The sequence below is a fragment of the Babylonia areolata genome, chromosome 7 (genome assembly GCF_041734735.1).
Source record: "Babylonia areolata isolate BAREFJ2019XMU chromosome 7, ASM4173473v1, whole genome shotgun sequence".
NCBI classification, from domain to species: Eukaryota; Metazoa; Mollusca; class Gastropoda; order Neogastropoda; family Buccinidae; genus Babylonia; species Babylonia areolata.
In genome coordinates, this window is record NC_134882.1 from 44369925 (window position 1) to 44397424 (window position 27500).

The 27500-nt window shown below is 44.9% G+C and overlaps 2 protein-coding genes across 2 annotated transcripts in view; both read left to right on the forward strand.

The window, feature by feature from the left end:
• LOC143283851 (uncharacterized) overlaps nt 1-14149 on the forward strand; it is a 69832-nt gene extending 55683 nt beyond the window's left edge. The window contains exons 35-43 of the mRNA XM_076590228.1: nt 29-177; nt 1782-1984; nt 2536-2666; nt 4538-4601; nt 6157-6169; nt 7179-7349; nt 10837-11006; nt 11574-11644; nt 13678-14149. Coding sequence (XP_076446343.1) covers nt 29-177; nt 1782-1984; nt 2536-2666; nt 4538-4601; nt 6157-6169; nt 7179-7349; nt 10837-11006; nt 11574-11644; nt 13678-14149 — 1444 coding nt within the window. The remainder of the gene's footprint in view (nt 1-28; nt 178-1781; nt 1985-2535; nt 2667-4537; nt 4602-6156; nt 6170-7178; nt 7350-10836; nt 11007-11573; nt 11645-13677) is intronic.
• Nucleotides 14150-17670: 3521 nt separating this feature from the next.
• Nucleotides 17671-27500, forward strand: part of LOC143283852 (macrophage mannose receptor 1-like) — a 17474-nt gene continuing 7644 nt past the window's right edge. Inside the window, exons 1-6 of the mRNA XM_076590229.1 lie at nt 17671-17716; nt 18508-18650; nt 20016-20115; nt 21276-21568; nt 23136-23319; nt 26118-26369. Of these exons, the coding sequence (XP_076446344.1) occupies nt 17671-17716; nt 18508-18650; nt 20016-20115; nt 21276-21568; nt 23136-23319; nt 26118-26369 (1018 nt within the window). The remainder of the gene's footprint in view (nt 17717-18507; nt 18651-20015; nt 20116-21275; nt 21569-23135; nt 23320-26117; nt 26370-27500) is intronic.

Sequence of the window (27500 nt, forward strand, 5' to 3'; positions counted from 1 at the left end):
AAATTGATGTGTCCCGCCTTCTGTGCAGTTTCGAACAGGCTTTTCTGGCGTCAATGTTGTCGTCCCGCAGTGGTTTGTACTGGACTGACGTCAGCGACCTCCACAATCCCGGCCTCTTTACGTACGAGCAAGGACAGTATGACGTCATGTACACCAACTGGGACTCTGGGATGCCAGGTCGGTGGAGGCGCTGTGAATAGATTTGAAAAGCTGGAATCTCTGGCCCCAAGAACAGCATTTCTCTCTTTTTTGTGTGCTTGCTTTCTTTCTTTCTCTTTGTCTTATATCGGATCCACTCTGTTTACGCATACCCAGATTCAAACACTCGACTGTTGGCCGCCGTTCTTTCTCTGTCTCTGGACCTTGCAGTTGGAATGAACTTCCTCTTTCGCTTCGTCGGGTCTCCACACTCAGCTCTTTCAAGTCTGGCCTTGAAACCCACCTCTTCCCAAAATAGCCTCCTTTCCCTGCCTCTTCCTTGTCTTCAGTTTCTCCAGTTTTAGAGTTATGCATGCGTGTGAATGACTGGTGCGAAAGCGCTTTGATTTGTCTCTGCCCAAGATTCAGCGCTATATAAATGGCGTTATTATTATTATTATTATTATTATTATTATATAACAATTTTGAAAAAAAAATCTGTTGATGGTAAGTAAGCGTCAGTAGTTACGAATTCCGAGGACTTAACTCTTTCAGTGAATTTTGTGTGTGTGTGTGGGGTGGGGGGGGGGGGGGGGGGGGGGTTAAACTGTGAACAGGTTCAGTTCAGAACAAAACAGCTCTATTTGTAAGCAGTATACAACCAACAGGTTCACTTTCAAGGAAGAATTGTTCTGGCTCCGGTATATCTAGGTCTATGTATACATGTGTGTGTGTGTGTGTGTGTGTGTGTGTGTGTGTGTGAACGAATGAGCGCCAACAGGCAGGAAGCCTGTTGTGCAAATGATTCTTTGTGAAGCGCATATAACTTTGGCCTGTGACCGAGGAGAAGTAACACACACACACACACACACACACACATATCTCTCTCTCTCTCTCTCTCTCTCTCTCTATATATATATATATATATATTGTGCTTTATAATATTGTTTGCAAAGTGTTACTTATATTTATGTAAAATTGAGGACAGCTTTCCACAAATATCAGGGTTTAAAAATTTTTTTTTTTTTTTAACAAATTAAAAACTCGATATAGAATTGAAAAATATAATGCATATATTAACTTTAACTATGCCATTTTCTTTGCCAGATGGCTGCCTTACAAATCGTTGATCACAAATGATTAGTAATCTGTTCATGATTAACGAAAATTAGCCACCCATATTTATTTTCTTTTTATTGATATTCGTAAGAAATGATTGTGATGTTCACTTACTGTGAACATACTCTAAAATACTTGACAGTTTGTATTCCTTAACAGCTTGTGTAAGATATTAAGAAATGAATGATAATGCTCCACGATGATAACCAACCCATGTATAATCTAGCTGTTTGGTTGTTTCTGTCTGTCAGTCTATTTATGTTTTTTTTCTTTCTTTTTTCTTTTCTTTATAAATGTCCATTAAGATGTTGTTGTAAAATGTCAATCTATCAAAATGGAATTTAAAAAATGTTTTTAAAAATATATAATAAAAGTCAATATATATATATACCCTGGTGGGGTGAGGGTGTTGCGGGACTCTACAAAATATCCAGATGTATCTAAGCGTTGCAAACTTGTTTTATGTATCGTCTAGCACTATTATCTTGCCCGGGATTGAACTGTCGCTGCTGGACGTTTTGCAGACAGTCACAGGTACGGCCACTGTGTCGCGCTGGCTGCCGGCCGTGGCGCTGGACTGTGGCGGAATCAGCCGTGTAGCCAGGCTCTGAAGGCCATCTGCAAACTTCCGCGCGACAACTACCCCGAGCCAGCCCTACCCGCTAGGAGGCATGCCAGTAACTGCTCCACAAACTGGGTGGAGACTAACTCCTCCCTTTGTTACCAGGTCAGCACAAACACTCACTAACTTCTCCCCCTGTTACCAGGTCAGCACAAACCCTCACAAACTTCTCCCTCTGTTACCAGGTCAGTAACTCCTCACTTTGTTACCAGGTCAGAACAAACACTCAATAACCCCTTCCTCTGTTACCAGGTCAGAGCAAACACTCACTAACTCCTTCCTCTGTTACCAGGTCAGAACAAACACTCACTAACTTCTCCCTCTGTTACCAGGTCAGAACAAACACTCAATAACTCCTTCCTCTGTTACCAGGTCAGCATAAACACTCACTAGCTCCTCCTGTTACCAGGTCAGCATAAACACTCACTAGCTCCTCCTGTTACCAGGTCAGCATAAACACTCACTAGCTCCTCCTGTTACCAGGTCAGCATAAACACTCACTAGCTCCTCCTGTTACCAGGTCAGAACAAACACTCACTAACTTCTCCCTCTGTTACCAGATCAGTACAAACACTCAATAACTCCTCCCTGAAAATTGTTTGAACAAATACGTTTAGATTAGATGGGTGTGTGTGTGTGTGTGTGTGTGTGTACAGATCAACCAGGTGAGCAGCAACCTGCAGAGGTCGTGGGCTGAAGCACGTGCAGACTGTAAGGAGCAGCGAGGGGAACTGGCCAGTTTCGTCAACACACCGTTCATGGAGACCTTCTGGAGATACAAACTGCTGTCAGCTTTCTGTTATTTATTTATTTATTTATTTATTTATTTATTCATTCATCCATTTATATATTTTTTTATATTTTTAATTTAATTAAATTAATTAATTAATTTTTTCATTCATTCATTCATTTATTCATTCATTAATTTATATATGTATATATATTTTTTTAATTAATTAATTTATTCATTCATTCATTCGTTTTATTTATCTATTTATTTGATTATTTATTTATCTGTTTATTTAGTTAGTTAATTTGGAGCAGATGTGGTGTTGCGTATATGGATCAGTTGTTTCCTCCTTGAAACTGAAACTGGAACTGTGGTTCACAGGGACGCAAAAGGTATCGTCCAGAATCACCAGATTCTGACAAGGCAACCCGTCAACAAGGAAAACATCTTTATTATTCCGACTGAAGAACAATTGTTCAGTAATAGAAGGGGTGATCGAAAAACTGAAATTCAGAAAAAGCACAGGAATGCTGAAAACAAAACCAGCAGTTGCTAACAGCTGCAATGTTACCACAATCACACGGTTATTAGGAATTAATCTTTTAACAGTATTTCGGTTCCTCTTTGATCAGCATTTACACCTGACGGGTATTCAGCCCTGAAACGAGCCCCTTGAGGTCCGCTTGGCTATAGAACAACATGATTTGATTGGCAGCAGCCGAGTGGTTAAAGAGTTGTACTGTCAATCCGAGGGTCCCGGGTTCAAATCTCGGTAACGGCACCTGGTGGGTGAAGGGTGGAGATTTTTCTGATCTTTCAAGTTAACATATTGGCAGACCAGCTAGTGCCTGAACCACCTTCGTGTGTGTACGCACGAAGATCAAATACGCACGTTAAAGATCCTGTAATCTCTGTCAGTGCTCGGTGGGTTATGGAAACACGAAAACACCCAGCATGCAATCATCAACCACGACAGTCATGGGCAAGTCGAACTTGGTCGTGTATCCAAAAGGAAGAAGAAAAGAAATGAAAGATCTAATCTGTAACATCACTTTCATTCATGTACTACTTCCCTTGTGGTTCTTAATCTGACCGTACTCCAACCTTGGACCGAATGTAAAAATGGTGACTAAAACGTACCTGTTATTATACAAAATAGCAGATTTTCTTTGATCCCCAAAGCACCGACATACGAACCCGTGTTGTGGGTGAACTGATCAACCTTGATCTAAAACAAACCGTAAATTGCCGGACCTAGTCTCTCAGTGGGGTGTTGGGCGAGTGGTAACGCGTCCCTGTAGGAAGCGAGAGAATCTGAGCGTACATGCTCCAGTCTCACGCTCGCGAGTACTTACTGCGCCTCCCCCCCCCCCGCCCCACTCCCCCCCACGCCCCCGCCCCTCCCCACGAGACCTTGAGCGGTAGTCTGGACGCTAGTCATTTGGATGAAACAATAAACCGAGGTCCCATGTGTAGTATGGTATGCAATCAGCTCAAGTAAAAGAACCCATGTTTTATGAATTTACATAAATCAAGTATTGTATTCTTCCCAGTACAAAATGAATTTCGAAAGCCGTGCATTGACGGAAGTGGTCGATATTCAGTTGGTTTCAGTCTGTAAGTATCCATATCAAAATCAAATTTCCTATGATATTTTTGGACATTCTTGAGGTAAATGTGGAGGAGGAATTATGTTTAATGTCCCGTCACACGTACTACCGTTCACCCCAACAGTTCCCTTTAAGTTTGGGAGACAGAGAAAAGTACTTCCCACGTGTGACTGTTACAAGGGGGTTGTGATGTGGAAAATCTCTGTACCGATGTATGGACAATAAAGTTTGTGTAGTGTGTGTGTGTGTGTGTGTGTGTGTGTGTGCGCGCGTGTGTGTGTGTTGTGTGTACGTACATGTAAACTGTGCCTGTTACAGAGGCAGTTCTAACCACTACTGGATTGGTCTCCATGCCGTAACCAACGGAGGTAATGTGTATGGAGTGAGCGTTGCTACCCCACGCCCCCTCTCCTCCCACTGATCACAAGACAATAGATTATCTCCCCTCAGATATTGCACCCCCCTCCCCTTGACGCATCAGCGCTGCTACCCTACCCCCGTTTCCCCCTTGACAAGAGATTATCCCCGCTCAGATATTGCACCCCCCACACCCCCTTAACGCATCAGCGCTGCTACCCCACCCCCTTTCCCCCTTGTCAAGAGATTATCCCCGCTCAGATATTGCACACACACACCCCTTAACGCATCAGCGCTGCTACCCCACCCCCTTTCCCCCTTGACAAGAGATTATCCCCGCTCAGATATTGCACACCTCCCCCCTTAACACATTAGCGTTGCTACCCCACCCCCTTTCCCCCTTGACAAGAGATTATCCCCGCTCAGATATTGCACACCTCCCCCCCTTAACACATCAGCGTTGCTACCCCACCCCCTTTCCCCCTTGACAAGAGATTATCCCCGCTCAGATATTGCACCCCTTCCCCTCCTTAACGCCCTTAATGATCACTTTTCCCCATCCCCCCCAAACCTGGGTTGCTCACTGCTATCTCCACTTTGTTTTGATTGTGTGTATTTTATCCATCATTTTGTTTGCTTTTCTGTTTTGTTTTATACTGTGTTAATCATTCTCCGGTATTCTGCTTCTTGAAAGGATGAACTGTTAAGCTTTGAACACCGGTTTGTTGCAATAAAAACGTGTGATTGATCGTTTACGACGTGTGTGTGTGTGTGTGTGTGTGTGTGTGTGTGTGGTTTGCCTTTGTCTATACATGTTTGTTTGCGTGTTAATTTTGCTAGTTCTCTCCCTTCTCACCGAGAAAACAAAATAATTACCACCCCTTCCATTCACACCCCAGTTCCCACCCGGCCTACCCAGCTTTCTGTCTTAAAGTGCTCCCGTTTCAGCTTTGTTTTACCTGCCCTTGTAAGAATACGTACAAATTATCCAACCTTTTCTTTCTTTTTTCATCTTTGGTAGAATTGTAATACAGCGATTAAGAATGATATGAAAGACAACTCTGTATGAATGTTGTTCCACATGTCTGTCTCTCAAGTCTGTTGGGCTGAGCCCTTGTTTTCGACGTAAGAATACAAAAATCTTGGAAATGGAATGGTATAAGCGCTCGTATTTGCGAACGCGAGACACGAAGGCGTGTGTGTGTGTGTGTGTGTGTGTGTGTGTGTGTGTGTGTACTTGCGCGAGGCCACCTGTGAATATGTGTTTACATGTATGTTTATGCGTACATCTGTGCGTGCTCTGGTATGTTTGTATGTGTGCCTGTGTGTGTGTGTGTGCTAAATGTGTGTTTGTATGTGTACGTATATATGTGTCGAAGGGCGTCTGTATATGCGTACATGCTTGTGTGTGCGCGCGTACGTGTGTGTATATCTACATGCTTGTGACAATGCGTATGATATTATTATCATTGTTATTATTATTATTATGATTATTATCATCATTATTATTATCATTATTACTATTATTACTATTAACATTGATATTGTTATATACGTTTACCTGTGTGTTTATGCCACAGGCACGCATGACAGGTGTGGCTGTTGGGCAAATTGTTTGATACAAGATACAAAATACAAGAATAATTAGTTATCTTTTAAAACAAATCGTTTGCTGATCAAAAGGCGGTATAAAAAGGTAGGCATTTTATCCACAGTGCAACACAAACACTCATCGCTCAACAATACGTAAAGAATATCTATCCCATGTTTTCTTCCTTCCTTTAATGTTTGGTAGAATTGTAATGCAGCGATTAGGAATGATATGAAAGACAAGTTTGTATGATTGTTGTTCAACAAACATTTAACACAAACTTTCATCATTCAACAGACAAATTCATCAACAAACATTTAGCACAAACTGTCATCGTTCGACAGACAAATTCACCAACAAACCTTTAACACAAACTTTCATCATTCAACAAATTCATCAACAGACATTTGCAACAAACTTCTCATCGCTCAACAAAAAAAATTCTCATCAACAAACCTTTAGCACAAACTTCCATCGCTCAACAAACAAATTCATTTCATTGTTCAACAGACAAATTCACCAACAAACCTTTAACACAAACTTTCATCATTCAACAAATTCATCAACAAACATTTAGCACAAACTTCCATCGCTCAACAAACAAATTCATCAACAAACATTTAGCACAAACTTCCATCGCTCAACAAACAAATTCATCAACGAATATTTAACACAAACTTTCATCATTCAACAGACAAATTCATCAACAAACATTTAACACAAACTTTCATCGCTCAACAAACAAATTCATCAACGAATATTTAACGTAAACTTTCATCATTCAACAAAGAAAGAGTGTGTGTGTGTGTGTGGGTGGGGGGGGGGGGGATGGGTTGGGGGTGAGGGGGTTGACAAAGAGTGGTCATGAATGAGTTGTAATTTGTAATATTTTTCTTTCATTTAAAGCGCCCCGAGCCCTTAAAGAGAAAGGGCGCTGTATAAATGTACATTATTATTATCATTAGAGTCATCAACAAACATTGAACACAGTCCCTCAATCTGATCGGACAGACCTGGCGTGGAGTGACCGGTCCGCAGTGACGTTGGACGGACCGTGGTCGGAGGGACAGCCGGACAGTCAGAACGGAACACGCACCTGTGTGGAGCTTCACGCCCCTTCCGGCACTCTGGCCCTTCAGGATTGTTCCCTGCCCCGCAACTGGCTGTGTGCCCTGCCCAGCGGTAGGCATGCTTTCCTCATTTCTCACGTCTTTACACTCCCTGTGTGCCATTCCCAGCGGTAGGCATACTTTCCTCATTTCTCACGTCTTTACACTCCCTGTATGCCTTTCCTGACGGTAGGCATACTTTCCTCATTTCTCACGTCTTTACACTCCCTGTGTGCCCTTCCTGACGGTAGGCATACTTTCCTCATTTCTCACGTCTTAACACTCCCTGTGTGCCCTTCCCAGGTGTAGGCATACTTTCCTCATTTCTCTCCCTGCCCCGTAACTGGTTGTATGACCTACCCAGCTGTGGCATACTCTCGCAGGTGTCATGGATCCAGAACACCTGCAAGTCGTCAGACGTAGCATACTTTCCTGACTTCTCAAGACTTCATACTGGCTGTTTGCCTTTCCCATCGGTAGGCAAACTTCCCTCGCTTCTCAAGACTTCATACTGGCTTTGTGGCCTTCCCAGAGGTAGGCATACTTTCCTGACTTCTCAAGACTTCATACTGGCTTTGTGGCCTTTCCAGCGGCAGGCATACTTTCCTCGCTTTTCAAGACTTTATACTGGCTTTGTGGCCTTCCCAGAGGTAGGCATACTCTCGCAGGTGTCATGGATCCAGAACACCTGCAAGTCGTCAGACGTAGCATACTTTCCTGACTTCTCAAGACTTCATACTGGCTTTATGCCTTTCCCATCGGTAGGCAAACTTCCCTCGCTTCTCAAGACTTCATACTGGCTTTGTGGCCTTCCCAGCGGTAGGCATACTTTCCTGACTTCTCAAGACTTCATACTGGCTTTGTGGCCTTCCCAGAGGTAGGCATACTTTCCTGACTTCTCAAGACTTCATACTGGCTTTGTGGCCTTCCCAGCGGTAGGCATACTTTCCTGACTTCTCAAGACTTCATACTGGCTTTGTGGCCTTCCCAGCGGTAGGCATACTTTCCTGACTTCTCAAGACTTCATACTGGCTTTATGCCTTTCCCAGCGGTAGGCAAACTTCCCTCGCTTCTCAAGACTTCATGCTGGCTTTGTGGCCTTCCCAGTGGTAGGCATACTCTCGCAGGTGTCTGATGTTTGGTCATGGATCCAGAACACCTACAGGTCGTCAGATTTCCAATTTCACCAGCAAACTGGCCACGGGATTAAACCTCGTATGTGGAGTTCATGCAAGATACATATGTCACGGGTGACTGGTAACATTCGTAGAAATTTGTATACTCTCGCACACACATGGGTGCGCACTCCCACACGTGTGCGCGTGTTATCAATATCCGGGTGATAATTGTCCTTTTCGTCAATGAAAATTTATTTTCAAAAAGTTTCGATGTCTGGAGTGTTTAGCCATTATCATTCTCACGCCCTTTTGGGGGGTAGGGCGAGGGGGGGCGCATTTATGGATGTGTAATGTAAATGCGACACATCTTTACTGAAATGAAAATGAATGTTTATTGATTGATTGAATTGTTTGTTTGTTTGTTTATTCATGTCAATTTATATTGGTGTCACCAGGTGTTCGACCGTTTCAACGTCTCTCGGACAGAATTGCACCAACAGCTGGACCAGGTGCGTTTATTTGCCTCAATGAATGATTATGCATATGATTTACATCAGTCTGTTTGCCTCAATGAATGATTATGCATATGGTTAATATCAGTCTGTTTGCCTCAATGAATGATTATGCATATGATTTACATCAGTCTGTTTGCCTCAATGAATGATTATGCATATGGTTAATATCAGTCTGTTTGCCTCAATGAATAATCATGCCTATGATTTACATCAGTTTGTTCGCCTCAGTGAATAATCATGCATATGATTTGCATCAGTCTGTTTGCCTCAATGAATAATTATGCATATTATTTACATCAGTCTGTTTGCCTCAATGAATGATTATACATATGATTTACATCAGTCTCTTTGCCACAATGAATAATTATGCATATGAGTGGTTCATTCTTGTAGATAGTGCTCCTTTTGCCATTGCTGCTGGATTGAACTGAAGATTATTTTATCGATCGCATGCACGTTCATTGACGGCTAGCTCTAGTTCTCAATTTCCTCGATCTGAGTAAGGATCGTAAAGCAAACGTGGTGTGGCTGTGAATAAGGATTTTTTTTTCCCGCATACAGAGATCTTGATGACCTGGAACCAGTTGCATTGGTCGGACGGAAGAGCCTAGTATGGTTAAACCCGCTACTAACTGTGTGTAGTGTGGAACTGACCAATGGCGTAGTTCGGTCAACGTAGGCATTTAGTCACGAGTAACTGTCAAAAAGTTAGAACCAAGCAATGCAGCTGGCTCAAGCGCCTTTATGGTAACAATAGTAATGTGGCCTGTGTTTTTTTCTCTCTTGGGGGCGCTGTGGCACAGTCGGTGAGCCCTTTGACTTCTGACCCAGTGTTCAGGGTTCGAAACCCCCGTTTTGAAATGGGGTTGACCTCCGAAAGCGGAGTATGGCTGCTTACATGGCGGAGTGAAAACGGTCATACACGTAAAAGCCCACTCGTGTACATGAGAGTGAATGTGGGAGTTGCAGCCCACGAGCGCAGAAGAGGAAATGGGGTTGTGTCCTTGGGAAAGGCGCTGTACCTTACTCTGATTTCCCTCACTCCACCCACGTGTGAACGGGTGGTGCCTGACTTCAGTCGCAGAAGGAAAAAAGGGCGGAAGGAGAGGACTGGGCCCCGCCTTCCTGTGCCGAGGACCTGAACACAGTGGATGTGAATGAAATTCACTGCCCTGATAGCTGTACACATTGCTAAGGACATTTAACCTTTATTGTCACTGTTATCATGAAGTCTGTCATTGGTCAGCTGACAAAAAAAAGGTGTCCTGCTTTTGGTCGGACATTTAAGCTTTAACCTTTATTTTCAGTATTATCATGTACTCTAGTCAACTAGTCAACTGAAAAAAGGTGTATTGCGTTTGGTCGGACATTTTAGTTTTAACCTTTATTTTCACCATCATCATGTACTCTAGTCAACTAGTCAACTGAAAAAAGTGTATTGCGTTTGGTCGGACCTCCAAGCTTAAACCTTTATTTTCACTATTATCATGAACTGAAGTCAATCGAAGAAACATGTATTGCGTTTGGTCGGACCTTCAATCTGAGGGTCCCGGGTTCGAATCTCGGTAACGGCGCCTGGTGGGTAAAGGATGGAGATTTTTCCGATCTCTCCAGGTCAACATATGTGCAGACCTGCTAGTGCCTGAACCCCCTTGGTGTGTATAAGCACGCAGAAGATCAAGTACGCACGATCCAGTAATCCGTGTCAGCGTTCGGTGGGTTATGGAAACAAGAACATACCCAGCATGCACGCCTCCGAAAACGGAGTGTGGCTGCCTAAATGGCGGGGTAAAAACGATCAAAAAGCCCACTTGTGTACAAACGAGTGAATGTTGGAGTTGCAGCCCACGAACGAAGAGGAAGAAGAAGACTATTATCACGAACTGTAGTCAGCTGAAAGTAAGATGTAATGTGTTTGGTCGTGCAGCGGGCAGTTGCGCACCACTGGACGACTCGTGGAAGCGGTACAGAGACTTCTGCTTCAGGGTCAGCAGCGAGCCTGCCACCTGGCGACAGGCCAGACACACCTGCCAGGTGAACGGTGCAGACCTGGCCTCCATCACCAACGTAATGGAGAACGAGTTCATCCTGTCCTTGGTACGATTTGTGTGTGTGTGTGTGTGTGTGTGTGTGTGTGTGTGTGTGTGTTGGGTGGTCGAATTGGTGTGTGTGTGTATGTATGTGTGTGTGTGTGTGTGTGTGTGTGTGTGTTGGGTGGTCGAATTGGTGTGTGTGTGTGTGTGTGTGTGTGTGTGTGTGTGTGTGTGTGTGTGTGTGTGTGTGTGTGTGTGTGTGTGTTGGGTGGTCGAAATGGTGTGTGTGTGTGTGTGTGTGTGTGTGTGTGTGTGTGTGTGTGTGTGTGTTTCTTCTGCCTTTAAACTTTTGAGTTGTTGGGGTTTGTTTATTTTGTCGTTGCTGTTTTTATGTTGTTAGTTCTGATGAAGTTATTTGTGTGTGTGTGTGTGTGTGTGTGTGTGTGTGTGTGTGTGTGTGTGTGTGTGTGTGTGTGTTGTAATCAATATAATATTTCTCCATTATCTAATTTTCTATCATCATCATCATCATTAATAATAATAATAATAATAATGATAATAATAATATAATACCTTATTATTGTTGTTGTTGTTGTTGTAATCATGATAATCCGTGCAATGCGGTGTACAGGCACAGAAGACCCCCCAGTCCAAGGTGTGGATCGGACTGAACGAACTAATGTCGGCCGCAGGGTTCTATGGGTCAGTCTTCACTTTTGTTGTTGCTGATGCTTTACATGTTCTTCTGTGCTCCTCTTCTTCTTGCTCCAGTTCTTCCTCCTCTTCTTCCTCTTCCTCCTCTTCTTCCCTCTTCCTCCTCTTCTTCCCTCTTCTTCTTCCTCCTCCTCTTCTTCATCCGCCTCATCACCTTCTTCTTCTTCATCTTCCTTCTCTACTTCTTCCTCTCTTCCTCTTCTTCCTCCTCTTCTTCCTTATCATCTTCTTCCTCTTCCTCCTCTACTTCCCTCTTCTTCTTCCTCTCCTTCTTCTTCCTCCTTCTCTTCTTCATCCGCCTCATCACCTTCTTCTTCTTCTTCCTCATCTTCCTTCGCTACTTCTTCGCCCCTTCCTCTTCTTCCTCCCCCTCTTTTCCCCTGCCTCTGTCTTCCTCCCAAGAGAAGCCAAGCCGAGATATGCGAAGGCAAGCCAAAAGAAGCCAAGACAATACAATGCATGACAAGACAAGGCAAGGCAAGAGAAGACAAGCCAAGACATGACAAGAGAAGACATAGCAAGACAAGACATGACAAGCCAAGCTATGACAAGACCTGACATGACAAGACAAGACTAGTCAAGCCAAGAGAAGCCACGTCAAGACAATGCATGGCAAGACAAGGCAAGACAAGACCAGCGAGTGCAAATCAAGACAAGACAAGCCATGACAAGGCAAGCCAAGCCAACACAAGACAAGCCAAGACATGACAAGACAAGACAAGACATAACAAGCCAGGCCATGACAAGACCAGACAAAACAAAAAAGACTTGTTTACTTCGTCAAAACCCGTTGGGACACATGAAAACGTTTGCCACTGCGCTCACGATTAACTTCAGTGGCAATACCAACTGTTTAGTTAAGATATACATACATAAGGAGGAAGAAAAGAAAAGTGTGTATCGCACGTAAGTTTTTAAATAAAATCCTTTCCTTCTCCTCGATTATTTATATGTTTGCTTGTTTGCCTTACCGTTTGCATTGTGCTTGATGTCATCACTACCGTTTGTCACCTTGTCACCAAAACGATGTGTATAACAGTGGACAAGAGGTCCGTCCTTTGTTTGAGTTCCTACATACTTTTTCCGCCTGCGGACAGGATACCGCAGCTGGTCTCCAGGCCATCCATAAAGCAGTACAGTAGACAAAAGGCAACAAACATCAACAGCAAAAAAAAAGAAAAAAAAAAGAAAAAAGAAAAAAAAAGTACCTTTTCACAACATGGCGCATGCGACATTCATAAGTGTGGGGACTGATCCATCCATATACGTTACACCACATTTGCTGTTTATTATAATTGTTATGATTTTTTTTAAATAAAAAAGAAGAGGAAGAAAAAAAGAAACATTCAGTAAAATGAGACATTCTGCCACACAGTCGCTACATGTTCCAGCACTTGTTGTCTCATTAGCTGTGGAGACCGTGCGTCAGGATAAATCAGTCTGCCTGCTGCCTCATTAGCTGTGGAGACCGTGTGTCAGAATAAAACAGTCTGCCTGCTGTCTCATTAGCTGTGGAGACCGTGCGGCAGAATATAACAGTCTGCCTGCTGTCTCATTAGCTGTGGAGGCTGTGTCAGGATAAAACAGTCTGTCTGCTGTCTCATTAGCTGTGGAGACCGTGCGGCAGAATATAACAGTCTGCCTGCTGTCTCATTAGCTGTGGAGACCGTGCGTCAGGATAAAACAGTCTGCCTGCTGTCTCATTAGCTGTTGAGGCTGTGTCAGAATAAAACAGTCTGCCTGCTGTCTCATTAGCTGTGGAGGCTGTGTCAGGATAAAACAGTCTGTCTGCTGTCTCATTAGCTGTGGAGACCGTGCGTCAGATTAAAGCAGTCTGCCTGCTGTCTCATTAGCTGTGGAGGCTGTGTCAGGATAAAACAGTCTGTCTGCTGTCTCATTAGCTGTGGAGACCGTGCGTCAGAATAAAACAGTCTGCCTGCTGTCTCATTAGCTGTGGAGACCGTGCGTCAGATTAAAGCAGTTCGTCCAGCCTCTAAAGGAATCCAACTGGACATGGACAGTTCCAGTGGAGGTACGGGTGACATGGACAGTTCCAGTGGAGGTATGGGTGACATGGACAGTTCTAGTGGAGGTATAGGTGACATGGACAGTTCCAGTGGAGGTATACGTGACATGGACATGGACAGTTCTAGTGGAGGTATGGGTGACATGGACAGTTCTAGTGGAGGTATGGGTGACATGGACAGTTCTAGTGGAGGTATAGGTGACATGGACAGTTCTAGTGGAGGTATGGGTGACATGGACAGTTCCAGTGGAGGTATGGGTGACATGGACAGTTCTAGTGGAGGTATGGGTGACATGGACAGTTCCAGTGGAGGTATAGGTGACATGGACAGTTCTAGTGGAGGTATAGGTGACATGGACAGTTCCAGTGGAGGTATAGGTGACATGGACAGTTCTAGTGGAGGTATGGGTGACATGGACAGTTCCAGTGGAGGTATAGATAAATGGACAGTTCTAGTGGAGGTATAGGTGACATGGACATGGACAGTTCCAGTGGAGGTATGGGTGACATGGACAGTTCTAGTGGAGGTATGGGTGACATGGACAGTTCTAGTGGAGGTATAGGTGACATGGACAGTTCTAGTGGAGGTATGGGTGACATGGACAGTTCTAGTGGAGGTATGGGTGACATGGACAGTTCCAGTGGAGGTATGGGTGACATGGACAGTTCTAGTGGAGGTATAGGTGACATGGACATGGACAGTTCTAGTGGAGGTATGGGTGACATGGACAGTTCTAGTGGAGGTATGGGTGACATGGACAGTTCTAGTGGAGGTATGGGTGACATGGACCGGGACGCCAGAAAGGAAGAGACGTCACAATTTAAAAAGGAAAAGAAAGGAATGGTTAAGCCGTGCAAACACGGGGCGTCAAGTGCCACGTTTCAGGCGTCAAGCATCAAGTTTCGCGAAGGTCCTCGTGTGCGAGCTGTTCAGGCAGCAAGTGTCGGACGCCGGGCATCAAGATTGATGACGCCAGGCGTCGTGTCGACCTAGAACTTGCCATGTTCCCCCGCTGCAAAAGCAAGGTTGTCACGAACAACAACCGGTCAGAATCTAAATGACGCCTGCTAAGCGCTTGTCGCGCATGTGCGAGCTCCACACAGGGCTGCAGGCTTCAAGCGTTCTCGCTGCAACGAAGCCAGTCATCAAGTAATGATGCGCAGCCGACGCTTCTTCTTCTTCTTTCTTCTTTTCGGTCGCACTTGTCACAGAGTCAGGCTGGCCTGCGAGACAAATGTCGTCGTGGCTTCCAGGTCTTGTCTGCAGCCGTAGAGCTTGGTGCGTAGTGGGGTCGCTTCTGGCTACACGGTGTCTCTCAGTCCCTGGTGGAGGGGACAAGTCTGCAGAACATGTTCTGGTGTTTGGTCTTCAAGTCCACAGGGACAGGTCGGTGATGGTGCCAGCTTCAGCTTCTTGAACATGTGCGCGTTGAGGCGGCAGTGTCCTGTGCGTAAGCGCATAATTGCTACCTGCTGCCAGCGTTCAAGCTCGTGATATGCATCCCTTGTGGCTTGTGGTCGCAGTGCTGCCTTCACAAGGGTCTTCTTTTCAGCGAAGCTAACACTGTTGTTTGGTTGTCTTTCTTTCGCTCCGAGTTTGGCGAGCTGGTCCGCAATTTCGTTGCCTGGAATTCCGCAGTGGGCTGGAACCCATTGCAGGACTACTCGTCGTTGCTGGGCAACTTCTTGTAGTTTCTCCTTGAGACGAGGAAGTTTATCTCCTGCAAGGGCTTCCAGGACAGACAACGCATCTGTCAGAAAGACAACTTGTGGGCATTCGCTCTCTGAGTCGTGAACCATTAAAGCGGCCTGCATGAGCGCCTGAACCTCAAGATTGACGCCAGGCGTCGTGTCGCCTAGAACTTGCCATGTTCCCCCGCTGCAAAAGCAAGGTTGTCACGAACAACAACCGGTCAGAATCTAAATGACGCCTGCTAAGCGCTTGTCGCGCATGTGCGAGCTCCACACAGGGCTGCAGGCTTCAAGCGTTCTCGCTGCAACGAAGCCAGTCATCAAGTGATGATGCGCAGCCGACGCGAACGCCCTGTGGCCGACGGCCCTTATAGGAAAGAGAACATTCCTAGTGCATAATTTCCGGAACGTGGGATGCTGTTCATTGCAGAAATATTCCCCTTGGTATCGCCATCGTGTATCGCTGTTGATAAAACTGATGGTGATGACGATGCTGATGTGTTTCATGTGTTCAGTTTTTTTAGATGTGGGTATCTATAGCGATGTCACAGAGCGTGAGGAGCATGTTGTGATTGTGAGCAGTATTACGCATTGTCTCTGATGCTTGTGACTTGGGATATAACAGGAGGAGTCAATCTTGCCGCGCACTGGGATGGTTTTGTTACCATGTTAAAGTGCCTACTAAAGATTATGTTTACACGTTATTGAAAGCCCGTCAAAAGCATTCAGTCTGTTGAAAGTTTAAACACTGTGAATGTCGAATCGCGCGCGTGCATTTGTGTGTGTGTGTGTGTGTGTGTGTGTGTGTGTGTGTGTGTGTGTGTGTGTGTGTGTGTGTGTGTGTGTGTGTGTGTGTGTGTGTGCATGCACGTGTGTGTGTGTGTGTGTGTGTGTGTGTGTGTGTGTGTGCGCGCGCGCACGTACGTGTGTGTGTGTGTGTGTGCGTGTGCATGTGTGTGTGCGTGTGCGTGTGTGTGACAGCTGGAGCGACGGGTCGGACGTGCGCTTTGTGAACTGGGCCGGCAACGGGCCGGACGATGCAGACGGTCAGGAATCCTGCGCCGAGATGCTGGTCCGCACAGGTCAGTCTCTGTTGTCGTGCTCCGCTGCACGCTCACCCACCCCTAGCTTTTAGCTTCCACGGTAATTATCTATTGATGATGATGATAATGATAACAACAGCTACAAAACACCACCACCACCACCAATAATAATAATAATAATGATAATGATAAGGAGGAGGAGGAGAATGATTCTTCTACTAATAATAAGAAGAATGACGATGACAACAATAACAACAACGATGATGTTGTTAATAATGATAACAATAATAATAATAATAATTATTATTATGACAATAGTAATAGTATCACTAAATGTAAAGTGATTTAGTATTTATCTGTCCGTATTTTCAGTTAGTAATTACGCACGAACAGCAACAACAACAACAACAAAAAGGGAAAGAATGTAAGATCACATACAAACGAAAGTCAAACACTGATCAAGGATTGATTGGCGAATTGACATGATCATCCTAAAAGCCTTTGGTGTAAGACAATCCGGGGGGGAAAATATCAGAAGCAAAAACAAATCTATTTTTCCCCTGTCGGGGACCCCCATCTTCTTCTTTTTCTCTTCTTTATTCACCTCCTTCTTTCATTCTTTCTCTCCCCTTCTTCCTCCTCCTCCCCGTCTTCTTCTTCTTCTTCTTCTTCTTCTTCACATCCCTGAAGAATACCAAGAAAACTAGTATCAGTATCAGTATCAGTAGCTCAAGGAGGCGTCACTGCGTTCAGACAAATCCATATACGCTACACCACATCTGCCAAACAGATGCCTGACCAGCAGCGTAACCCAACGTGCTTAGTCAGGCCTTGAGGAAAAAACAAATAAAATAAAAAAAAAAGTTTTAAAAAAATATATGTAATAAAATAACAAAACAAAACAAAACAAACAAAAATAAATAAATAAATAAATAAAATAAAAAGAAAGAAGTAAAATAAATAAATAACAGATAAATACAGAAGAAAACTAATGATAACCTAACACACGTTCCTACTGTGAAGGCAAGTGGAACGACAACCACTGCGCCATCCCTCAGGCTTACGTCTGCAAACGCTACATGCTCCCCTACCCCCCAACCACCCCCACCCCCTTCCCCGTCGGCGGAGGGGGTTGTGCGGACGGGCCGTGGGTGGTGTTCGAGAGCCGGTGCTACCTGGTGGTGAGGGCGGAGGAGGCGGGGGGGAAGACGTGGGCGGAAGCACTCCAGGACTGCAGGAGTCGTACCACACCCATGGCTAGGGTGTCTCTGGCGTCGGTCCGCGGCCCGCGAGAGAACGGTACTGCTGCTTCTCTTTGTGTGTGTGTGTGTGTGTGTGTGTGTGTGTGTGTGTGTGTGTGTGTGTGTGTGTGTGTGTGTGTGTGTGTGTGTGTGTGTGTGTGTGTGTGTGTGTGTGTGTGTGTGTGTGTGTGTGTGTGTGAATCACACTGTCTGCCCAGAGAAACACACACAGTGGGTGGGTGGGAACTTGACAGATGAACCTTGGTTTGAATGAAATCAGAGGGGCGTGACTCAGAAGGGCCGTTACTACTTTATATGTTCCTAGCAATGGTGTCATTGATTTTGTTGAACTCAAAGTAACACAGAGAAGAAGAAAGTCCAAACACAGCTTTCTGACAGTCACCCTGACCTGTTAAGCTGTGTGTTGTTATCTCATTGAGCTGGTTGACAGACTCTTCACCGACAAGCATACTTGTCAGCAGGATTCAAAGGGTTAAGCAGGAGGCAAGGCAAGGCAAGGCAAGGCAAGGCAGGGCAAGGCAAGGCAAGGCAGGACAAGGCAAGGTAGGACAAGGCAAAGCAAGGCAAAGCAAGGCAAGGCAAAGCAGGACAAAGCGAGGCAAGGCAAAGCAAGGCAAGGCAAGGCAGGGCAGGGCAAGGCAAGGCAAGGCAGGGCAAGGCAAGGCAAGGCAGGGCAAGGCAAGGCAAGGCAAGGCAAGGCAAGGAGTTTATTTCGTGTGCCCCCTGGGGACATTGAAACATTACATACATTCATCTTTTACACATATCCTGTAAAGAAAGAGAGTGATGTCAAAATCTAGAAATCGGCTCATTCGTTGTGGCTTTCAGCTTTCCTGACCACCCAGCTGGCCAGTAACGGGACTCAGGCCTGGCTGGGCCTTCACCTGGTCAGACAGACCTACCTGTGGGTGGATGAGGAGGAGCTGACCTTCACGTCCTGGGACGTTGGGGAACCCAGTGGTGATCAGCAGGTGAGAAAACCAAACGTGAAGTGTAATGTAATGATGTCAATAATGATGATAATGATACATAACAAGCCAATGGTGATAACAGGTGAGAAAACCGAAAGTTAAGTGTAATGTAATGATGACAATAACGATGATTATGAAACACAATTTTTCTGTCTGCGAAAACCAGTACTAATGCTGGTCAAAGCGCTTAACATGATAAAAAGCTGATGTAAGAATGGTTCAAAATTCTGTCAGCTCTCTATCGACAAAAAATATGCCATGTATAATATATAGTACACAGGTACGGGACCTGTTATTTTTGACTCACGAACGAGCGTGAGTGTTTCAACTGCCCCCTCCCATACCCCCCCCCACCCCGCACCCCACCAGTCTCCCCCCCCTCCCGTGTGTGTGTGTGTGTGTGTGTGTGTGTGTGTGTGCGTGCGTGCGTTTTGCGCGCGCCACCTCAGCGGCCCCAATGTTCCTGGTGTCATGAGCTTGACCAATGAAACTCTGAAGAACTCTCAGGTCCGCTCTCTTATCATCTTCATCCTTTCCTTGTTTACCTTCATGCGTGAAAACTCGTGACACTTTTCGTGGGCATACTTGTTAAGTTGTTGGCGCACTGACTGAGAGTGAGTGTGGGTGTGGGCGTGCTTGTTTAGTTGTTGGCGCACTGACTGAGAGTGAGTGTGGGTGTGGGCGTGCTTGTTTAGTTGTTGGCGCACTGACTGAGTGTGAGTGTGGGTGTGGGCGTGCTTGTTTAGTTGTTGGCGCACTGACTGAGTGTGGGTGTGGGTGTGGGCGTGCTTGTTTAGTTGTTGGCGCACTGACTGAGTGTGGGTGTGGGTGTGCTTCTTTAGCTGTTGGCGCACTGAGTGTGGGTGTGGGCGTGCTTGTTTAGTTGTTGGCGCATTGACTGAGTGTGGGTGTGGGTGTGCTTCTTTAGTTGTTGGCGCACTGACTGAGTGTGGGTGTGGGCGTGCTTGTTTAGTTGTTGGCGCACTGACTGAGTGTGGGTGTGGGTGTGCTTCTTTAGTTGTTGGCGCACTGACTGAGTGTGGGTGTGGGCGTGTTTGTTTAGTTGTTGGCGCACTGACTGAGTGTGGGTGTGGGTGTGCTTCTTTAGTTGTTGGCGCACTGACTGAGTGTGGGTGTGGGTGTGCTTCTTTAGTTGTTGGCGCACTGACTGAGTGTGGGTGTGCATCTTTGGTTGTTGGCGCACTGACTGAGTGTGGGTGTGGGTGTGCTTCTTTAGTTGTTGGCGCACTGACAGAGTGTTGGTCTGGGCGTGCATGTTTAGTTGTTGGCGCACTGACTGAGTGTAAGTGTGAGTGTGAGTGTGGGTGTGCTTCTTTGGTTGAGTGTGGGTGTGGGTGTGTGCAGACGGGGTGTGTGCACATGTACGGACGGGGCGCCAACGCTGGTCGCTGGAACGACGTGGACTGCTCCCGCCGTATGGGCTGGATCTGTGAGAGTACCCGATGTGAGTAATGGGGTACATAAGGTCTGTGAGATTACCCGATGTGAGTAATGGAGGACATAAGGTGTGTGAGATTACCCGATGTGAGTAATGGGGGACATAAGGTCTGTGAGATTACCCGATGTGAGTAATGGGGGACATATAAGGTCTGTGAGAGTACCCGATGTGAGTAATGGGGGGCATAAGGTCTGTGAGAGTACCCGATGTGAGTAATGGGGGACATAAGGTCTGTGAGAGTACCCGATGTGAGTATAGTAGGGAAGCGTCGCTCACGAGTCCATTGTCTGATGTATCAAAATGTGGCACGGAGTTTGGATGTCCATCATGATTCTGTGGTTTGATGCTAACTTGTTCGTCTTTAAAAAAAAAAAAGAATTAACAGTGTTCTCAGTGAACAGGTACGTTTGCCCAGTTCCGTACTGGAGCCCTCTGTTCTGTTCTGTTAAAACTCAGTGTTTGCCATCCAGTTCTGTACTGGAGCCCTCTGTTCTGTTCTGTTGAAACCCAGTGTTTGCCATCCAGTTCTGTACTGGAGCCCTCTGTTCTGTTCTGTTGAAACCCAGTGTTTGCCATCCAGTTCTGTACTGGAGACCTCTGTTCTGTTCTGTTGAAACCCAGTGTTTGCCATCCAGTTCTGTACTGGAGACCTCTGTTCTGTTCTGTTGAAACCCAGTGTTTGCCATCCAGTTCTGTACTGGAGACCTCTGTTCTGTTGAAACCCAATGTTTGCCATCCAGTTCCGTACAGGAACCCTCTGCTCTCTTGGAACCCAATGTTTGCCATCCAGTTCCGTACAGGAACCCTCTGCTCTCTTGGAACCCAATGTTTGCCATCCAGTTCCGTACAGGAACCCTCTGCTCTCTTGGAACCCAATGTTTGCCATCCAGTTCCGTACTGGAATCCTCTGTCCTGTTGGAACCCAATGTTTGCCATCCAGTTCTGTACTGGAACCCTCTGTTCTGTTGGAACCCAATGTTTGCCATCCAGTTCCCTACTAGGTCCCTCAGTTCCTGTCTGGGTTGTTCCAAAGTACCTGTTATTTTACTTGTGTGCTGGCTGAGTCGGTAACATAAGCATCGTTGACTTGGAAGTTGTGTATCTTGTGAACGGAGAGAGTTACCACTCTTTGCTACTTGTTCTGTTGGAACTCATTGTTCACACAGTTCCCTACTGGAACGTGCCCGTCACGCCCCCCAGTCGCTGCCCCGCTGGATTCCAGAGACTCTCCTCCAGCTGCTACCAGTTCAGCAACGCCACCCGTACCCGCCTGCCCTGGTCAGAGGCCGAGCAGTACTGCGCCACCCGGGGTGGTCACCTGGCCAGCGTCGACAGTCGGGTGGAGCAGGACTTTGTGTACCTGGGTATCACGGGTGGGGAGCCTGAGGGTTATGTCTACCGCCCTTCCTCTTCCAGAACCGTGTACCCTTCTGTGTGGCTGGGCCTGAGGGGAACCAGGGTATGTGGGTGTGTGATGTTGTCTGTTGTGTTGTGTGCTGGTTTTGAGCATCATTTGTTGGTTGGGATGCGCGCGCGCGCGCGTGTGTGTGCGTTGTGTGTTTGTGCGTGAGAGTGATTGTGATGTCAGTGAGTGAGTGTGTGAGTGAGTGTGTGTGTGTGTGTGTGTGTGTGTGTGTGTGTGTGTGTGTGTGATTATGATGTGAGTGAGTGAGTGTGAGTGTGAGTGTGTGTGTGTGTGTGTGTGTGTGTGTGTGTGTGTGTGTGTGAGAGAGAGAGAGAGAGAGAGAGAGAGAGAGAGAGAGAGAGAGAGAGAGTGTGTGCGCGTGTGTGTGTGTGTGTTGGGGGGTTTGGGGGAGGGTGGGGGGCGTGAGTGTGTGTGTTTGTTAGCAAACCGTAAACAAAGAAAAACTTCTTCGTCGTGGGCTGCAGCTCCCATGTTCATTCGTGTGTACGAGTGGGCTTTTATGTGTTTGACCGTTTTCACCCCCGTGACATAGGCAGCCATACTCCGCTTTATCAGGTGTGCATGCTAGGTATTCTCTTGTTTCCATAACCCACCGAACGCTGAAATGGATTGCAATATCTTTAACATGCGTATTTTTATCTTTTGCGTGCATATACACTCGAAGGCACTAGCAGGTATGCACTATGTTGAAGTGGGGGATCTGAAGATCTTCACCTTTAACCCTGCCAAGTGTGCTGAAACACTGCTGTTGGTTGGGATGCGCGCGCGCGCGCGTGTGTGCGTTGTGTTTTTGTGCGTGAGAGTGATTGTGATGTCAGTGAGTGTGTGTGTGTGTGTGTGTGTGTGTGTGTGTGATTATGATGTGAGTGAGTGAGTGTGAGTGAGTGTGTGTGTGTATGTGTGTGTGTGTGTGTGTGTGATTATGATGTGAGTGAGTGAGTGAGTGTGTGTGTGTGTGTGTGTGTGTGTGTGTGTGTCTGTGTGTGTGTGTGTGTGTGTGAGTGATTATGATGTGAGTGAGAGAGAGAGAGATAGTGTGTATGCGTGTGTGTGTGCGTTGGGGGATTTGGGGGAGGGTGGGGGGCGTGAGTGTGTGTGTTTGTTAGCAAACCGTAAACAAAGAAAAACTTCTTCGTCGTGGGCTGCAGCTGTCATGTTCCCCACCTTTAACCCTGCCAAGTGTGCTGAAATCGGGGATCGAACTCTGGAAGCTCTGGCGCCCTGACCATTCACCTCCCGCACCCGCCACAAAAACAACAACAAAACAAAACAACAAAAAACATCAAATCTTAAATCACATGACATGCCTTTTTATTTATGTATTCATTTATCTATTTATTTATTTACTTATTCATTCATTCGTTCGTTCATTCATTCATTCATTCATTCATTCATCTATTCATTCATTTATTGATTTATCTATCTATTTGTTTATTTATTAGATTTTATTAATTCATTGTTTTTTCCTTTTATTTATTTATCTATCTATTTATTTATTTATGTATCTATCTATTTACTCGTTCATTCATTTATTTATTTAATTATCTATTTACTTATTCATTTATCTGTTCACCTGGCATACCTGTGTTTTCCGCTGCAGGTGAACAACGCGATTCTGTGGCAGTGGAGCGACGGGTGGCCGGTGACGTTTAGCAACTGGGGGCCCGGCGGGGATTTGAACCCGGGTAACGCGACCAACCTGTGTGTCACCATGGACTCCAACGGCACCTGGCACGGACAGGACTGTCTGGGAAACCGACCCTTCGTCTGCGAAATCAACTCAGGTGGGGAGGAAGCACAGCATCACACGTACTTACTTTCTTACTTAAGCCCTTCGCTGCTTGTGGAGTGTTGGCCATCAACAACGTGTCTCCACCGAACTCGACTCTGGGCTGCCTTTCCTGCATCCCACCAGCTGGATCCCAGCCTCTTTAGCTCTGCTTCAGTGTCCCGCCTCCTGCTGTCGTAGCATCACCCGCCTGCCCTCTTCTGTCTGATGTAGCTGTTGGTCATTGCGTAACAGGTGTGGGTGTTGGTTATGGTTCTGTGGTTCAGTGACGTGTTTTGTCAAGTGTTCTCAGTGAATAGGTTACCGTAATGACCTCCATTTTTAAGCAGAAGTTCTCCTGTCCATGGGTTATGCTTGAAGCAGTTGTGCCACGTTTTTTTTTTTTTTTTCTTTTTTTTTTTTTGCTTTCGTTCAGAATCATTTATTCATTTTTCAAGAATTCCTGACATCATTTATTATAGTTCTCCAGAAGGTAATTGTCAATGCACATACAGGAAGTCCATATCATTCTATTCTAAGGATTACTAGATGTATCCCATACTTCATGAAGAGTTAATAACGAAGAATGTTTGTGAGTTATTTTACACACGATCTAAACGTTGGTCTCATACATTGATGTTCAGCCCTCATCGAGCATAGATGGCGACAGTGTGGTAATAGATACGTCAGTTTCAGTTGGGTGATGATGCTTTTCTTATGTATATGGAAGCATAAATATTTATTAGACGAACCGATTCAGGCATCGAGCTTGTGGCACTTTCTCACCAACTACAGTCCCTCATATTAGGGTGTTCAGCAGTTTTTGTTTACTTGTTGTTTTTGTTCTCATGAAATACGTTACTCTACTTAATGTATTTTGATTATCATTTAAATGTGTTTTTTTAATTGTGTATCTTTCTCAACAATTTGAATTGACATACATTAAGTTGTTTGGTCGCTGTGTTACTTATTACTGTCATAATCATTTCCAGGACAGTGTTATATGTTGTCCTAAATCCCTGCAGCATTTGTTGTCTCCAGTCTCTGCGGCAGAGACAGGTGCTATTTGTTGTCGATAGCCTCTTAGGCTTAGAAAAGTGATGCTTGTTGTCCTGATTCCTGCAGCAGGAAAAGAGGTATTTGTTGTCGACAGTCTCTTAGGCAGAGAAAGGTGCTATTTATTTTGTTGTCGACAATCTCTGCGGCAGAGAAGTTATATTTGTTGTCGACAATCTCTGCGGCAGAGAAGTTATATTCGTTGTCGACAGTCTCTGTGGCGGAGAATGGTGGTATTTGCTGTCCTAAGTCCCTACAGCAGAGAAAAGAGATATGTTTTCCTAATTCCCAGCAGAAAAAGTGATATTTTGTTGTCCCCATTCCCATGGAAAAAAAAAAAAAATCGTTTCCCTGAAGAGAAAAGTGATATTTGTTGCCCTGATTCTCTGCAACAGAGAAAAGTGATATTTGCTGTCCTGATTCTCTGCAACAGAGAAAAGTGATATTTGTTGCCCTGATTCTCTGCAACAGAGAAAAGTGATATTTGCTGTCCTGATTCTCTGCAACAGAGAAAAGTGATATTTGTTGTCCTGATTCTCTGCAACAGAGAAAAGTGATATTTGTTGCCCTGATTCTCTGCAACAGAGAAAAGTGATATTTGCTGTCCTGATTCTCTGCAACAGAGAAAAGTGATATTTGTTGCCCTGATTCTCTGCAACAGAGAAAAGTGATATTTGCTGTCCTGATTCTCTGCAACAGAGAAAAGTGATATTTGTTGTCTCCGTTGACAGTGGCCAAAAAATCGTTTTCCTGAAGAGAAAAGTGATATTTGTTGCCCTAATTCCCTGAGGCAGAGAAGAGTGATAATTTTCCCAAAACCCTGCAGCAGAGAACAATGATATTTGTTGACCTCATTCCCTGAGAAAAGAGATATTTGTTGACCTAATTCCAGCAGCAGTGCAAAGTGATGCTTGTGTTCCTAATTCCCTGTAGCAGAGAAAAGTGATATCAAGTTACTGTCTCAAGTCTTTGTGCAGAGAGACGCGATATTTGCTGTCTCCATTCCCAGTGGCATAAAGAAACAAGAGAGGCAAGGCCTTCAAGACTCACTTGTGATACACTTAAAAAAAAAATCCAAGCTTCTTATGTATTGAGTATAATTTCAAAATGTAATGTTTAAGATGAGAAAGATCAGTTTAAAGCAAATTAAGTCCCCTAGCATTAATTACAGAGTTATTTCCCTTCTTTACTATCTGCACCAAAACGTTTGCAAAATAAATAAAACTTCCATGCTTAGCAAAGGAAGTTCCTGTTTTAACAAAAAATGATAATAATGACTGCTCTTGTTGTTGGGTCAGAATATCAGATCAAAGTGCCAAGTTTAGAGAATACAAAAAATATAAATATACCAGTAAATGCAGTTTGCATGTAATTAGGCTTCTTTTTTGTTTGTTTTTTTTGTTTTTTGTGCCCATCCCAGAGGTGCAATATTGTTTTAAACAAGATGACTGGAAAGAACTGAATTTTTCCTATTTTTATGCCTAATTTGGTGTCAACTGACAAGGTATTTGCAGAGAAAATGTCAATCAGTGTTAAAGTTTACCACGGACACACAGACACACAGACACACAGACATACACACACACACACACACAGACAACCGAACACCGGGTTAAAACATAGACTCACTTTGTTTACACAAGTGAGTAAATAAAAAAAAATAAAAAATTAAAAAAAACAACAAAAAAACGAAAAGAAAAAAGACGTTTTCCTGAAGAGAAATGTGATGTATGCTACCCTCACCCCCCCCTGTGACAGACAAACCCCCGTACACCCAGAACCCAACCAGCGGGGTGTGTGAGGGTCACGGGTGGACGGCCTACGCCAGCCACTGCTACGCTTTCTACGTCACGGAGCGCGTCACTTTCGCCCACGCCGACTTCACGTGCAGCCAGCAAGGCGCCTCATTGGTCAGCATCCACAGCCAGGCCACCAATCAGTTCCTGCAGACCCAGGCCAAGGCCAGGTCAGCTGTGCCTTTGTGGATTGGCTTCAGGCGTCCTGACCAAGGTGTGTGTGTGTGTGTGTGTGTGTGTGTGTGTGTGTGTTGTGTCTGCAGAATGGTGTGCACACGGATGTGAAACGTGTGTGTGTGAGGATGGAGATGTGGTGGTGGTAGTGGTGTGTTTGCGTGCGTGTGTACGTGCGTGTGCATGTGTGTGTGTTTGTACGTATGGTTGCACGTGTGTGTGTACACGTGCGCGCTTGTGTGTGTGTGTGTGCTAATGTGTGTGTGTGATTGCGTGCGCGTGTGTATGTAAGTGCGCGCGCCTGTGTGCGTGCCCGTTGTGTGTGTTAAAGGTGACTGTGGAAGTTTCAGTTTCAGTAGCTCAAGGAGGCGTCACTGCGTTCGGACAAATCCATATACGCTACACCACATCTGCCAAGCAGATGCCTGACCAGCAGCGTAACCCAACGCGCTTAGTCAGGCCTTGAGAAAAAAAGGGTAAATAAATAATAGATAAATACATAAAAAAAGAACTACTACTACTACTAATAATATGTATAAGGCACAAAAACGTGATGAAGTCAACTATAAGCGTACATAAATAAAGAAATAAAGAAATAAGTAAATAATAATTTTTTTAAAGTAATAATAATAATACTGATAAATAAATCAATAAAAATTTTTTAAAAGACAACAATGATGATAAATAAGCAAATAAATGTAAAACATGCAGACTGGCACACATTCACACATACACACACATATGCATAACAGTGAGATCCACCAAACATGCAGTTTCACAGATATGAAAGCACAGTCAAATAGACATAAACGTACATGAGCCCCAACACACACACACACACACACACACACACACACACACATTACACTGCACCCTCTCAAAAACAACCAAAAACTAAGTTTCATTTTTCATCCAGATTGTTTTTTTAACAACATTCTACGGGTTTTTGTTGTTGTTTTTTTCTTCTTGTATCCATTTTCTGTTTTACCGGCTCATATTTCATGACTTTTATTTATTTATTTGATTTATGATTTTTTTTTTTTTGTATACGTTGATATTTTTGTTTTGTCTTATTATATTCTAAATTCCTACTCTTCACATTTTGTGGAGAGAGAGAGTAGCCGAAAAAAAAGAGACAAACGGACAGACATCTAGACAGACATAGAGTAAC